This window comes from Trachemys scripta, chromosome 7 (assembly GCF_013100865.1).
Source record: "Trachemys scripta elegans isolate TJP31775 chromosome 7, CAS_Tse_1.0, whole genome shotgun sequence".
Taxonomy (NCBI): Eukaryota; Metazoa; Chordata; order Testudines; family Emydidae; genus Trachemys; species Trachemys scripta.
The window spans coordinates 116,152,255-116,168,874 of record NC_048304.1 but is presented as its reverse complement, the minus strand read 5'-3'; the positions used below and the strand labels follow the sequence as shown (position 1 = coordinate 116,168,874).

At 40.4% G+C, this 16,620-nt stretch overlaps 1 protein-coding gene across 32 annotated transcripts in view; it reads left to right on the top strand.

Moving 5' to 3' along the window:
* The first annotated feature begins 8,051 nt into the window (after positions 1-8,051).
* Positions 8,052-16,620, top strand: part of TCF7L2 (transcription factor 7 like 2) — a 201,945-nt gene continuing 193,376 nt past the window's right edge. For 12 of the 32 annotated variants that reach the window (XM_034775108.1, XM_034775107.1, XM_034775099.1 and 9 more), the window contains exons 1-3: positions 8,055-8,365; positions 8,650-8,716; positions 8,964-9,088. In XM_034775108.1, the coding sequence (XP_034630999.1) occupies positions 8,177-8,365; positions 8,650-8,716; positions 8,964-9,088 (381 nt within the window). In that variant the 5' untranslated portion in view covers positions 8,055-8,176. Of the gene's footprint in view, positions 8,366-8,649; positions 8,717-8,963; positions 9,089-16,620 lie in introns of all 32 variants that reach the window. The other 20 variants (XM_034775109.1, XM_034775101.1, XM_034775100.1 and 17 more) reach the window with 3 other exon arrangements.

Genomic DNA, 16,620 nt, shown 5'->3' with positions numbered 1-16,620 from the left:
TTACAAAGAAAGAGACGGCTCCGTTTCTTCAGCAGAGCTCTACTTGTCTCACTCCTCTGCTGACCTGTGACCACTTGCATGTGCTCCAGAGCTCTTTGCCAAATGACAGAAAATGCACAGAAAGTCATAAGCTTCAGGAGCAAGTAGAAGCGTACGAAAAGCCAAACACAGCCTTTTTCAAGAATTATTCATTAGAAAGTGATTTGATAAGAAATAGTAAAGGAGAAGGCTCCATTACAAATAGGCTGGTCAAGTCTTTAAAACACTTTTAAGGGGTGCCTTAAAAATATTTTTTTGCTGAGCACCATATTTCTGTTGGATGCTTTAATTAGATCAATTATCAATTAAATAGATTGTAAACCCTTTGTGGCAGGAGCCTTGTTTCCATAAACAGCTGTTTAGCTCCCAACATGTGGTTGGTGAGATTATAAATATTATTAATTATTCTTATCGTTGAGAAAACAAGGCTTTTATTTGGAAACTTAAGGTATTTTACATGAGATGAAAATCCAAGGTCTTGCTTATAGTCACCTCAAAGACCTGTACACTTGTTACAATGCTAGTGTTGTTAGTTCTGTGTAGGGTTACCATATTTAAAAAATAAAAAAAGAGGACACTCCACGGGCCCTAGCCCCGCCCCTTTCCCGCACCCCGGCCCCACCCCTTTCCCACCCCCGTCCCCACCCCAACTCCGCCCTTTCCCCACCCTTTCCCCAAAGTCTCCGCCTTAACTCCCCCTCCTCCCTCCCAGCCACGCGAAAAGGGCTGCCCAAGCACTACCGGCTTTACGGTTTGCCGGGCAGCCTCCAGACCCTGCGCCCCCGGCTGGAGCTTCCCCAGAGCAGCTGGAGCCTGGGAGGCGCAGGGTCTGGAGGCTGCCCGGCAAACCATGAAGCCAGTAGCACTCGGGCTTCGGGCAGCCCCTATGCCTCCGGACCCTGCACCCCCGGCCAGGCACTTCTCCTCCCCGGCTCCAGCTGCTCTGCTCCTCCCCAGACTCAGACTTCGGCTCTGTTTAAGAGCCAAGCTGCCTGAGCCAGCGCTACCGGCTTCGGGCAGCCCCCTTGACTCCGGATCCCAGCCGCCGGCTGGATACTTCTCCTCCCCGGCTCCAGCTGCTCTGTTCCGGCGGCGCAGGGTCCGAGGCACGGGGGCTGCCCGAAGTCAGTAGCGCTGGCTCGGGCAGCTTGGCTCTTAAACAGAGCCGAAGTCTGAGTCCGGGGAGGAGCACAGCAGCAGCGGGAGAGGAAGTGCCCGGCCGGTATTTTTCCCGGACATGTTCGGCTTTTTGGCAATTCCCCCCGGACGGGGGTTTGATTGCCGAAAAGCCGGACATGTCCGGGAAAAACTGGACGTATGGTTACCCTAGTTCTGTGGTCCAGGCCTAAATCTAATTCTAATTATTATTATTAGTTATTTGTATTACCATAGTGTCATGGACCAGGCCTCCATTTTGCTAGGCCTTCGCCAAACACTGGCAGGAGTGCCTGCTGTCTGCAGTTGCCGCCCAACTCCCTACGGGGTGTGGGAGGAAGCACTGCCTGGGGCTTACTGCCCCAGCATGTGTATGGGAGTGTGTGTGTGTGTGGGGGGGGTGTTACATTCAGCCCTCTTCTTGCGGAACATGCTCTTTCACTTCATGCCCTGAATCAGGGGTCGGCAACCTTTCAGAAGTGGTGTGCCGAGTCTTCATTTATTCACTCTAATTTAAGGTTTCGCATGCCAGTCATACGTTTTAACATTTTTAGAAGGTCTCTTTCTATAAGTCTATAATATAGAACTAAACGATTGTTGTATGTAAAGTAAATAAGGATTTTAAAATGTTTAAGAAGCTTCATTTAAAATTAAATTAAAATGCAGAGCCCCCCGGATCGGTGGCCAGGACCTGGGCAGCGGGAGTGCCACTGAAAATCAGCTCACTCTGCTAAACAGCTACCTCATCCATTCTTATTGTTTATATTATGATCGCACCAACTGAGATGGGGGAATCCATTGTGCTATGCGCTATAAAACATGTTGTGTTTGAGTGATTAGAGACTATTCTTAGTTATTACGTGTACTGTAGGGGGATGTCAGAGGTCCAATTATGGCCCATTGTGCTAGGTGCTGTACAAAAGAGAACCAAAAGATGGTCCCTTCCCCAAAGAGCTGACTATTTAAGTATAGACAAGAGACAACAGATGGATACAGACAGACGGTGGAATGCAAGGAAACAATGAGACAATATTGGTCAGTATTATAGGCAGTGGTCTCAGCTCACCAGCTGCTTAACTGTTGTCATATATGTATGTACATATTTATTACATAGCAATTGTCATACTACATCAGACCAGTATTTGGTTAGTTATTTCTGTCTGGGATTTATATATGTGTGTGTATTTACATGTATGGATGTATCTACGCACAAGTTCTTTGGGATTCCTGCAGAAGTAAACATATGCAATTGCTATTTGAGTTCATTTGGTTGGAAAATGTAGACATATAAGTATACACACAATTAATTTAACCAAGCATCATTATTATAAATGAACATGGATATTTTGTCAGTCTCTAAGGTGCCATAAGGACTCCTCGTTTTTGCTGACACAGACTAACACGGCTACCACTCTGAAACATGGATATTACTGTTTTTCCCTCATTTTCTTTCTTTTTCCTTTCGCATTTAGAAACATTAGGCCAATTCTACAGTGATGGCTGAAAGACTGTATGCACAGTATTGCACAAATAAATCAAACTAAAGCCGACCAATTCTTGTAGACTGGCATTAGGGTAAGTATACCTTAAGAAAGTTCTTATTCAGACTTGGCTTCAGGCAATAAAACGTCATAGATGTATAACTCTGGTGAGTGAAATTTCTAGGGAGCAAATTAGGCTAAAAACATCTTCTAGAGACAGCTAGAAAGGAATCAGACACCACCCGAAAATAAGGCAAGTTATTCAGTAAATGTTTCATTTATTGGGATTCTTCCATTACTATTAGGGTTAAAAGACATGCTGTCAATAAAAATGGTACAGTTATGGAAGATTCTGTGTTTCAGAAACCTATTTCTTGTCACACACACCCCTATAATACTTGATATCACCTCATGATAATGTGTGATTACACTCTGCATGCATATTCCTAATCATTAAGCATTTTATTGTTAGGTAAAATTATCTCTGTCAAAAACAAGATGCATAGCAATATTTTAGGCACTAAAAACGGAATAATGTTTCTACTGCGCCATAGACATGACTTGTGAAACTGAACATGGATTTAAAGAAGTTAGTTCCCATAGCAGTAAATAAAAGGTCTCTGGGTTTCTTATTTCCGAGTGTCCCTCTGACAAGCGGTGAAGTAAAGCATATACCTGGGGAATAAACCACCAGCAGGCTAGCCCCCACAAAAGATAAAGCAAACAGCAAATCTCACTGTGGAACCATAACTTCGGCTTTTGGCATTTCCCCATTTTATAGCTTCTTCAGACTGCCTCATCTTTGTTTTTCTTTTTGTCAGTGCTCTGATTACATAGAACAGCCTCTATCCTTTGGCTCTGTAGCTTTGTCTATCCTAGAAAAAATTCCCACCATTGCTAATGTTGATGCAGCTCCATCGGCGGCAACAATGTTGGAAGCATAGACTCCAGGTAGCCACCATTGTTTGTAAGTTTCATTAACACCTGCTCAATGTAGAAAAACCTTATGGCAGTGCAAACAGAGTTAGTGGTCTAAGATCACCTTTGAAACACCCAAAGTTCCTCAAACCATAGATGAAAATCTTAGCATGGTCAACTCAAGCCCTTCAATGTTTCTGAGATAGATAAGCAGAGTTCTATGCTTGCAAGTCTACAGTGTAGGGGCTTTTGGAGAAGACCTTAGAGACAGAGGTCCTGTCCCACATGTGTAGCAGGTACACTACTCGTTCCAAATGGTGGTTAGTGGACCATATTTCTCTATTAGAGACATAGTGTCTGGGGGGGACGTTAAAGATTCCAAATAATTTTTCATACAACTAGGGGCTTACCCTGCTAGCCTGGGCCAAACTTTCCCTTCTCCTCTCTGTTGTGAAATGTGGATTGGGTGACACCTGTAGGTGCTGGACCTAGGGGTGGGGTGGTGCTGCCGCACCCCCTGACTTGAAGTGGTTTCCATCGTATACAGGGGTTACAGTTTGGTTCAATGGCTCTCAGCACCCCCACTATAAAAATTGCTCCAGCACCCCTGTTGGCACCCCCACTCTGCTTTTCAGCAGTGCTGTTTCTGGTGCATTGTGGAATCCTTTGGGTTGAAAGGCATTCTGTGAATGTAAATGGTGACAGTACTCACTGTAAACGATACAAATTCCCTAATCTGACCTTGTCCCACTTGTTTCGCAAAGCAAGCCCAACATATGGTGTACTGTGCCAAGGCTGAGCTTATGATGGTCTAGACAGTCACTTGTGCTCCCGGATCTACACCATAGGACAACTTTGCCAGGATAACTGATGTCTCTGGAAGGCCAAACTCTTAGCACCTGCCTTTGACACACCACCTGTTGCTTCAAATTGGGTATCAAAACAATAAATCATATGTTTCACACAATGGATTAGCTTGACTTTTTTTCTGAATATTATATTACTTTGGCTGTTGCAAGTTACACATTTTTTATCCAGGGTACCCTCCAGCTAACAGGTGCTATTGACCCTTTGAGAGCTCATTCCACCAAAGGCATTTGTATATTTGGAACTATTAAAATTGGAAACCAGGAAATAAATGAGATATGATGCATATGCTCCTATGAGTAACTTTATTAAATAATGACATTCTAATGAATAATGACAACACTGTGACTTGCTGCTCTTTTTTTAAATGTAGCTATTTGAAAGGATAAGCATGGGTCAATTAGAAAAATGCACAAGGTTAATAACTAAAGCCCCAATCCTGTATGAACTCTACATGAGAAACCCCTGTACAGTTTTTGACCTCATTGCGGTTCTGTGCCCAGCCATGTGGGTGTAGTGGGGAATATATTCCAGTATCGGGACCTAACTCTTGCATCAGGAGCTGCTAGGGCCAACCTTTGCACCTGGGTTCCCAGTGCAGGATCAGGGCCTAACAAGATCTTACAATCGCTTACGGATGTCAGTAGTGTTACTTACATGAGTAATCCACGAGTAACATTATTCACATGCATAACTGTTTACAGAATCAGGTCCTTCATTTGTTAGCTCCCTGGGGCAGAGAATCTCCTTCTATATCTAGTAGAAAACCAACCACATTTTTGATGCTAAACAAGTAATGGCACTAATTACAGTGCAAAATTGTTAGGGAAGCATGTTTGCTAAAAATCTATACGAGAGCATAAAAATCCCTTTAAAAAAGTTATTTTTTGTTCAATCGGATCCAATTATAACACATGGTCCTATAAAGTAAGTAAGAGTTCAGCATGTTTGGTATTTCTAATCTCATATCACACCAGAGTTTAAAATAATTAAAAAATCAAAAGGCAAACAAAATTGAGTATATTTGTTACTGTGTCACTCTGCAAGTAAACAGCTTGCAAAATGTAGCCATTACATAGCCAGTGATAATTGGGAAGTGTGTGTCCAACCATAGCTATTTTGCAAAATGTCTAAAAGTAAAAGCAAGTTAGTCAAAAGACCAGAAGAAAAAGAAACTGTTAAATCCATTTGTACATTGATTTAACAGTGAAGTATTTCATTCTTCATGTTTTTACTTGGTGTCTTGAAATAATCCCTTTTCTGTCTCCATACTCCCACTTAGACATTGTTCACAGACTTATTTATTTATGAAGTCTGAAGGTTAGTCCCTACCTGCTGAGACTAATTAGCCCTGTTCTTTGTGTCCTATGCAATCCTGTCTGATTAAATGTACACATTTGTTTTACTTCTTTTCATGCTTCCTTTCACTCTATTTCTGCTTTACTGATTAATATTAAAGTTGTAAGTTGCAGTGATTTTTTTATTTCTATTTTGTCTGCATCTTTCCCTTTAGTATGCAAATTTCTATGTGAACTTTTTAATGCCTGAGAATTTGTGTTAGCCTTGTCGATCTCTGTATTATTATTTTTATTATTCTTTTTAGAGAAGACAGTTTAGCTGAAATCCCTAAACTCTCTAAATATTGCATGACAAATTGACTTTGTTTTGGAAACCCTACGTGCTGAATGGCCCTTCGTAGGAGCAGCAGGTTAGATTTCTTGGGGAATGTTTGGATTATTTAGTACAGCCTGTCCCCTTGCTTTCTAACACCATTTCCATTAGGCAATTTACTAATTCCCATTGAATTTACTGTCTCTGTGCCCCCCTCCCTCCTTTGTTCCTTGTCCATGTTAAAGTTTCCCATTGACTCGTCCATTGTTATAATTTGTCACTGCTAGAAGATCAATTTGTTTTCCTTCTCTCTTCAGCACATTATATTCGGGTACCAGATGTCATTTCTTGCATCTGCATTATTCCGCTCCCCATTTTGTTGCTGTGTAGAGCCTGCTCTCTGGGTAGTGACTTAAAACAACAACAACTGCTGCCTCAAATCCTTGAACTGAATACCCTTTCGTTATGTCTTGAGCGGTCAATTACTCCCCGCCCCCCTCCCCCCATAATCTACATTTGGTAACTCATTTGCTGGCTGGTTTTGGGGACCATTCAGCTGGTCCTATTTATTCCAGTGGCTATGTCACTTTCAGTTTAATTTTCCTGTTGTGATGCTTACAAAGCCAACACAAAAAACTTTTCACCTCTCAAGACACAGAGTCCTGGATCTCCCTCCTCTCTTGATCATTAACGTATCAATCACATTCCTTTTCTTCCAATTTTTTTCCCCATTAAAGGTCAAAATAATAATATGCCTTACGCCAAAAATTCTTTTGGCGATATCTGCTCACTGAAGAGTTATCTTGCACATTTTAATCCAGTAGGACTATAATAATAATAATACATGCAAGAAGAAAACGCTGGGTAAGAAAAGGGGTTTATTTCATGATTATTTTAGTTTCTTACCTACAACGATTGGAAATAAAAAAAATCTTAACGGGTTTAAAAAAAAACAACCAAAAAACAAACAAACAAAAAAAACACCCCACAAGCAAAACACCTAACCACGCACAATAAAAATAATGTCACAGAAAATCTCTGAGAAATTGCACTTTTCCCCATGCATACAAATGTATATAGTTAATCATCTCTGCTCTATAAAAGTTACTGCTTTGCAAACAGCAGACACAAGGGCAGGCATCTTTTCCTCTCTTCTTAACTCCTATATATTTTTTCCCCCTTCTTGTGCAAATGTACTTCTGAAGTAGAGTGCAATTTTCTCCTCTCCCCCTTTGCATGTGTTTTATTTTTCTTTGGGTCATTCCCTTACATTCCCTCCTCCCCCTTCATTGTCTCCCTTCAATCCAGTCCCTTTTTTTCCCCTAACACTCACTAAACTCTCTCTGGCTCTTGCCAAAAAGGATCATTGTTAGTTCTCCACTTCCCCCACCCTCCTCCTCCTCTCTCTCCCCTCGCTCATTCCCCAAACCTGTTTAGTTATGCACACGTCACCGGGGGAGCCCCCGCCCCCTCCTGCATCTCATTAAGTGCCTAGTGTGTTTCTCTCTCCCTGTCAATAATCCCGGATCCCAGACTTCTCCGTTCCTCCGGATTTCGATCCCCCTTTTTCTATCTGTCAATCAGCGCCGCCTTTGAACTGAAAAGCTCTCAGTCTAACTTCAACTCACTCAAACCCGAGCGGCACGGGCTCCCTATATCTGCGGCGTCTCCCCCCCTCTCCAGCTGACTTGTTGTTTGGTTTGTTTGTAATTTTTTTTTAAAAACTATTTCCCCCTCCCCCCGTCTATTTTTTTTTTAATTATTATTATTCTCACATTGGGTGTGGGGTTGGTGCGCCCTTGGCACGCTGATCAGCTCCCTGGAAGGAAGGAAGGAAGAGAGAGAGAGGGGTGAAAAAATCCAGAAGAAGAAGAAACCCAAAGTCACTGGTGCAAAGAGGAAAGGAAAGACATTTCCCTCCCCTCCTCCTCCTTCTTTTTCCCCTCCCCAGGAGGAAACAGAGAAGGAGAAGAAGAAGAAGAAGAAGAAGAAAAAACCCTTCACCTTGGACTTTTTTTTCCCCCGGTGCAAACTTTTTTTCATTTCTTCCCCCCCCCCTTTCCCTTGTTGCAAAATTGCTGCTGGTGGGGTGAGCCGGCAGGAAAATGCCGCAGCTGAACGGCGGTGGAGGAGACGACTTGGGGGCCAACGATGAGCTGATCTCTTTCAAAGACGAAGGGGAGCAGGAGGAGAAGATCTCCGACAACTCCTCGGCAGAGCGGGATTTAGCGGATGTCAAGTCCTCCCTGGTCAATGAATCAGAAACGAATCAAAACAGCTCCTCAGACTCGGAGGTAAGGAGGGGGAACCCCCCCAAAATCCTCCCCCCCCTTTGGCGGCAGGCAGAGGTGGGGGGCAGAGGGGAGTTGTGCTTTGCAACTGTGTTTAGGGGGCTAATCCTCAGACACAACTTGGGGAGGCGGGGGTGTTGTAATGTTGCTACAATGTTTGACTTTAAGTTTCCTCCATTGCACAAACTTGTAACTCTGTTTCTCTCTCTCTTTTTCCCCCCTCTCCACCTTTTTTGTGTCTCCCCCCCCTCCCCCAATCTTTCCTTTCTGCCCCCCCCTCCTCCCAGGCGGAGAGGCGGCCTCCGCCTAGGTCCGAAACTTTCAGAGATAAATCGAGGGAAAGTTTAGAAGAAGGTGAGTACCACGAACCCCCCCACCCCGCCCCCAAAGCGAGGAGCCCCCCAGCTCTGCGGGGCGACCTGCCGAAGGAAGCCCAGTGCGGCCCCAGGGGCGCGCTGCTGTGCAGCTGGGCCGGCAGCACAACTTTGCCTGGGGGTGGGGGTGGGGGAGACACTTTCTAAACAAAGTTTTCCCCCCCTCTCTCTTTTTTTATCCCCCCCTTTTCACCCCTTCTCTCTCTCTTTCTGCCCCGCCATGTTAGCTGCGAAAAGGCAAGATGGAGGGTTGTTTAAGGGCCCACCATACCCTGGTTATCCTTTTATAATGATCCCAGACCTGACCAGCCCGTACCTCCCCAATGGATCGCTCTCTCCAACTGCAAGAACAGTAAGTGGCGCATCTACATCTCTCTATTTTAAACGATCGTTCACTGCTAGGATTGTACATTTCCTTCCTCTCCCCCCCCACCCAGCTCTAAGCCCCCTGCATGTCCTCCCCGCCCGTCCCCCTAGCCAGAAACTTTCCAAACTTTCATGGCTTTTGCAGAATGGGATTTGTTTACACTTCGCCATATTTTTTTTTCTTTTTTACTTTCAGTTTTGCGTGGAGGTCTTTTCACCTCTCGATTCTCCTCTTCTTTCAAAAAATTATTAATCCCAGGCTTTGTTTTGGTTTCTTTTCTCATCAGCTGAATCTCCAATCTGATTTCTACAAAACTCTTTATTTGCCATGGTGAATGATCTGTTTTCTTCTGCCCTCTTCAGTGGCGTCTTGGTCTCTTCCCCCTCCCTTTTTTTTTAACCTCCCCCTTAACCCTTTCCTTGCTGCAGAAGCTCTCTCAGATACTGATGTACCGTATTGGGAGTCACCAAGTTATATAGTTTCTTATCCTGTTTTGTAAAGACTAGAACGTTGTTGGTTTTTTTTAAATTCCATTGCAAGTTGTCTGGCCTTTTCACTTTGGTTCAGCAATTTCTCTCTTTTTCTCTGTGTGTTTATGGCAAGTGTTTACACTTTTTTGGGGAACGGGAAGGTTATTGACATTTAATTGCAAACTCACATGCTTGATTAGTTTAAACTGAACAAACCTTGATCAGGGAGATGAATCCCTCTCTTGAACGCTCACAGAAAAAGCCCATCCTTACCCGGAGCTAAACACACTGCTCTTATTTTGCAAGGGGAGAAAGACCTGAAGGAGTTCTTTCTTTATTTGTGTGTGGCTAAACTGAGTCCTGAAAGGAGTTAGAGCAGAGCACAGACCAGGACTGATACAATAAACAGAAACTGCCTTTTAAAAAATGAATACATTAAACAAACCCCCCACTTGGAAGTGCATTCTAGAAATAATAATCTTGCTGAAAATATGTGTGTGTGTGGATGAAGGGCCAGATTTTCTGGGTAAAAGAGAGAGTCTATATGGAGGAGGAGGGAAGTAACTGTAGTTCAGAGAGTGGGGTTCAATTAAACTTTGGGGTGTGATGGGGGTAGGTTTGTCTCTTGCTGCTTTTTCTCCTTTGATGCTTTGTAGTATCACTAACTGTGCTGTATATCCCTATGTAACACACATCAAGACTAATTTTTTTTAAAGGAGGGGTTTTTAATTATGAATGGTAAACCCATGGGGAGTACAAAATGCTAAGAAGTGTTTGTTTACACTTGCCCAAGGTTGTCATTTTGCATTCTTTAGGTGCTTTTAAATCTGAAGGGTCCCCCACCATCACCATGTATCTATTTACACATTTTTTTGTAACACGAGAGAGCAATTTGAAATAACAGATCTATTGTTCAGTAGATGTTGAATCTGTGCTAATGGATTAAGTCTTGGACGATTCCAGTTTATCAGATCTACAAGTGTTTCAAAGCGTTAAAATATTAAACATCAGGTCAGGCTTGTTTTCACTCAGTAAAGTGGCAGTAGCAACCTAGATTAGTAAATATAGAGGGATCGAAATATGAAAAAAATATTTTTCTAGTTTTGCATGTATTTAAAGACGTGGTAGTATTTTACTTATTTTATTATGGTTATTATCTTGTAAGGCTGCTTTTCAAGCGCCATGGTTTCTCAGACTGTGGAAGAGGGTGACTGCAGTTTGTAATTTTAATGATTGGGGGGGGGAAAAGCATAGGCTGAATGCATTATATTTTGCTTCAAATATGGTTATGTATGTATTTTGTGTGTGCATGGCTTTTTAAAAAAAAAAATTAAAATTCTGTAAGCGTTAGGTTCAAGATCTCAGAGTATTGCCCCAAAATTACTTTGTTCCAAATAGTTTTATATTGCAGTTTTAAAAAAAACTTATCATGCTTTCAGTATTCCAAGAATAGTTAGCTTAATTGAGGTATCACATTCGTTTTTTGTGTTCTGATTTTTTTTCAAAAATATTTTTGTTACAACAGACATAATTCCTGATTACATTTATTTGTCACCTTCTTTTTTCTCGTTAGAACCTAAAGATATGGATCATTTAGTAGTTACCTTTAATGGAAATATTCCTTCCCTTCTCCCTACATTTAAAAAAGGCCTTCATAAGAATGTTCTATTTGTATGAATTAAAGGTATTGTATAAAAGATTACATGTTATTTTATTGTTGACATAGCAGGTGGCCTTGTAGTGTGTTATCAGATGGATTCTAAAAGGGATATTTCCACTCTCAGTAGGCAATTTTATTATTTGCACATCAGGAACCACAAACCTTTTCATATCTTCACCTTTTTTTCTTTCACATTCTGCATGTCTCCGTGTTTGCTTACCACTTAATTATGGGCTGAAAAAATTAAAGTTATTCATTTAGGCCTGAAAGCAGAATAATTTAAAGATTAAGCAGGATAGATGTTGTCTGACATACTGTATGTTCTAGGTGTATTCTTGACATCTACTAAACCAGCTTTGAATCCCAAACCAGCTAGATTTTAGTTTTAAATGCAAGTTGGAAATGTATAGAAAATTCTGCATAGTTATTATTTAATATATAAAAAATACATCTTGTGTAGACTTCTAATACCCTATCCTTTACATTTTCAGAGAGTATAAGGTAAAAAGGTGATGTAGTTGTGTAGCATATATATTTTTTTCTTTTTTTGTTGCTGCTGTTGTGGTTTGTTCATTTATTTTGGTTTAGCAGAATTGTTGTTAATTTTAAATGTATCTGCAGCTGTCTGTTGCTCAAAAGCAAACTCCTGAGAACACTGATTTCTTCTTTTCTGTTTTAAGAACGTAAAGAATTATGAAGTATCATTAAATCTGCTTATGATGAATAATACATTATCTCAAGAATAATGCTTTAATTGTTGAAGACTCCATAAAGCTTGATAGTAATAATTTTATTTTAAAATGACAAAGATTTTTCTGTATAATGTTAATTTTGTTTTTGATAGAGTAATGTTGGATGGCTTTTAAGAATGCAGATACGCATTAAGGAGAGATCTAGTCAAATAGAAATGCAGTAATGTATCTGAGAATCTCTGTCTCGCATATACTTGAAGAGGGACTGAGGTAGCTGGCTATTAGGAATAATAAAGGAAATAGTTTTCATTTCAAAGTTTAAAAACAAAGAAGTTGTATTTAATTTGAAACCCGCATTTAGTGTTTTAATTCATGTTTTCAACCAGCAAATAGAAATATTTTGTTAAGAATATTTACCAGCAGATTTTTCATATTTTTATCAGTGCTGTTGCATCTTCCTTTGCCCTAAATTGTTTGCTTTCCAAGTGAGAGATTTGTTACTAGATTGCACATAAGGCAGCATCTTGTGTTCATGTCTGAATTTTGAATGCTTGGAACAGCAAAATATGAGAGCAGCCCATTCACTAAGGTTTTACCTTCAGTAAAGGAAACTTTAAAAATAAATAAATAACAGACTTGAAAAATGGATGTTTTCCTTTATCTACTGAATCAAACATAATCCTTTCTAATACAAAAGAGGTAGACGCCGAAGTGTGAAGGGTTAATGGTGGTCCTTTTTCCCCCCCTTGAATTGTTTTGACAACACTTTTCAAAGTGTGACATTCCAAGCCCCCTGCAATACAATGTAATATTACTGTAATTACACAGGTCATTACATTTTAAATAGAGAACAATAAAATGCTTATCGGTACTGAAAAAGAACAGGTGTTCTTGCCCTTCTTTTGGTATTTATGTTAATTGTTTTTCATCTCCTTCAGAAATATTTATGGCTAGGCATGCTAAGATTTCAGTTTCGATATGATAGTATTAATTCTGTACTAATCTTAATGGTTGAGGTTTAATGTCTGCAATATGGATTATGGTATTAACATCCACCAACTAGTTTAATAATGTAGATATAACTTAATATGTCAGCACTTTAGTGCTCTATGATACTTAGCATTCAGTGATGTGCATTATTCATTTTTTTTAAAAAAATGGACATGTTTTTAATAAAGTTTCTGGAATTGTGTAGAAACATGCTATTATATAAGAATTGATGGTCCTGTGGTATAAATTGGTTGGAACGTACAATATGAAACTTCTGAATGTTTAAGTAGGTAGATTGTTAATTCTGCAGCAGAGTGAATCAGTGTTGGTGGGATACAATGGTAAATAGTCTGGATTCTGTTAATTTTTTTCCATAAAGAATCTGAATGTCCCTGATATAATTTCATTTTAGAGAAAATGCACCATTGGTTGGTCAGCCAGCTTCTCTCTGAAGGGGCTATGAAAAATAGTTATAGCAAAGTTTCATGTTTCTGGGAGCTTGCAAAACAATATAATACAGTACTGTTACTTGAGTGTACAGGATAATTGCAGTACTGCACTTCATTAAAAATAATATTTGCTTTGGAAATTGAACATTTTAATAGGTGCACCAGTGGCTGATCTGTACTTGAAAAATTACAGTAGATGCCTTTCCAGCTTTTGAATGTATTCATACATTAACTGGTGTTGGATTTTTTTTCTATTCTTTTCTCTCTTTTTGCTTTTGCTTTTTGTTTTCTTCAAACACAAAAATATATGTAGGTTAATCAGTTAAAAAATATGGTGCAGCTTTCACTGAAGATTGTAAACCAGAGTTCAGGTAAAAAAGTGTTTTACATTTGTCAGATTTTCATGACTGGGTTTCAAAATCAGATTAAAAATGCCTTGTAGAGAAAGGACAGCTGCAGATTTTTTGGGTGGACGTGAGTTTCTATGCCATGACTAAAACTCTGAGGACCTTTTCCCAGCTGTCTGGGAGTTATGTGGAAGTTGGATTATTGGCAGTTAAGCATGAGACAACCTGGATTTAGCAAATGCTCTCCTACACAGGAAGTAGATGACATTATAGTGGGGGAAGGGAGGAGATTCTTGTGCAGACAGAAGCAGGCAAGAAATAATATGCTTCTTCCCACCATCTCCTCGCCCCTCCCAACTTCAAAACAAGTGCTTGCTTATATATAAAATGTATTTGCAATATATATATAATATTGTGTGTGTGTGTGCACATTTTTTCCCCATGGTTTGTACGTGAATAGGATATTATCCCCCCTACACTGTAACTGTTGTGAGAACTTTTGTTTCGTGGTGGTGTTTGTAGGATTAGAGAGAAGTTTAGAGGTGTGTGTTTCTTTAGGTATTAAATTACTGTAAATATGCAAGTAAGCCTTAAACTTGGGTTCATAATTGGGCAGGTTTGTGAAGGAAATGGTTAATTTTACAACCAAAGGCAAACTTGCACCTCGACAGGTCTGCTGAAAGAAATGTGCCACAGTCATTTGCTGGCAAGCAGCACAGGGTCATAAATCCACAGGGTTTATTTACAGCCTATAACACTTATGAATGTTAAGATATTTGACGCCACGCTGGCCTTATAATATCCAAGGTCCACAGACACTGGCAGTGGGTCAAATTTCTTTCACTAATTATAAGCAATGAGACATTGGGGGGTGGGGGTGGAAATCATGAAAACCCCAAAAAGCTAAGAATATTGCACTCCTCCTCCTAACTGCAGGTTTGTGTTTTTGCTTTTTACGTAGGATATAGTTAAGTTTATAATTAACACTTGGAGTGCAGAAAAATTCGAGAGCAATTCTAAACAATGCGGACAGCCAAATTAAAAAAAAAAAAAAGTTACTACAGCTTGCATCCTTTATGAACACACTGACAGTATTGTGTAGTGTATCTAGATACCAACCCAACAAAATATTTCCCAGAATACTTAAAGAAACTTGATACCTGGAACTGCCTTTTAATTTATTGATGTACCACTGAGCTGGAAAAAGAAAAATCACATGCCAGGATTAATGCACAAGTTAAATGCATCTTGGAAATGTGTATTATTAGCCTGATTTTTTTTAAAGGTGTTTGGATAAGACTTCGGTAAAAAGCTACATTGTGTGAAAACACACACAGAGTACAGCAGTTAACATCGTCAGCTTTGAAACAATAGTTAGATGAAAAAGGTTTTATGTGCTTCAAGAAGGAAAAATCTGAGTTTGCAGGGAAGAAAGTGTCGGGGGTGGGGGGCACTGGACGTAGTGTTTGGGAGAAGAAAACGGTATCTGAGGAAGTGTAGAGAATCCAGAGGCCAGGGGAGGGTTATTAGATGACTAAGAAAGAATGCTGAAGTGCAGAGAGAAATGTTACAGACTTGAAAAAACGTATTTGGGTGAATGACTGAAGGGGAAATTGGGGAGCTAGGGATTGATTCTTAAGTGTCAAGAAAGTCTTGGGGGACAGGGAAAAAACATTTTCTTCACGCAGTAAAGCTTGTTGTTCACGGCTCACTCTTGATTAAACATGCTTTCCTGGAGTGGGCAGTTAAAATTTAAGTGCTTCTCTCTTGCCTGTATGTTGTGTGTGTTTTAAACCAGACAACATGATTAATAATCTGTGCCTAGGTATTAATCTAGTTTTAATTTCTCTAGCAGTTTCTTGATTTCAGCATCCCCATAGATTACTGTCACATCCAGATCACAGATACCAGGGGACAAGCTGGGAGAGTGGGGGAGAAAAAGACTAAGAAATCAACTCTTGTTCTCCATATGGGTTTCGTCTACAAATCATGTAAATCCTGACTCTTATAAAAAAAAAGGGGGGGGGGGGGCTGTCATTGTACTTTCCACAAATAAATGTACAGGCAGTTTAGTTGAAGGCTTTATGCATTTTCCTAGTCAATGGAATGCTGTAACTTATTAGCCTCTGGGGATAAATATGAATCCCTTAACACCACATTACAAAGATGGTGTGGTAGTACCTTTTTAACAGGTTATCAACAGTGATGTTTTTTCATTTCCCAGGATACTTCACCCCTCCCTCCTCATCTAATTCCATGCTGGCAATTCCATCCATTCTAGTTTATTCTTTTGTTTTAGGCAGGCTAAAGCCTTGACCCTTATTCTTCTTGGGGTCATACACAGGCAACCGGGTTGGACCAGTGCTGAATGAGTTAAGTTGCTAGCTAAAGTTTGGCTTCATGAAAATAAATTTGAGGCCTGGTAGGCATTAGCAGGGCACAGCACATTTACAGAGCTTAATTAGTACGAACTGTAATTGTTCATGGGCTGCCAGAAGGAGTAATGTTCAGGAAAAGTGGAGTCGTTCTTTTGCAGTCTTCAGTTTTAAAACGATAAATCACTTGCATATTTGTGCAGTGATTCAAATGGAGCTGAGACCTCTCCATCTCAACATGTGGTAAATTGTAAAGTCAATGAATTGCAGATGTAGGGGACAGCCAGATTCTCGAAGAAAATGCAGAATGAATGGGCAAGAGTAACACTGTAAATATGGACTGAGGGGATAACTGGGTTTCGGCTTGCTGTGCCAATTATGATGCACTAAAAACATCAGTAATTTTGTTCTAATCAATTTAAAGTTTCCTTAAACTAAATACAGGGGTACTGCGTGACTTCACTGGAGGTGTTTTAGTAATACTGAATAACAATGGGATTTCTGTGGAAACACACATGACAGCCAGATTAATTC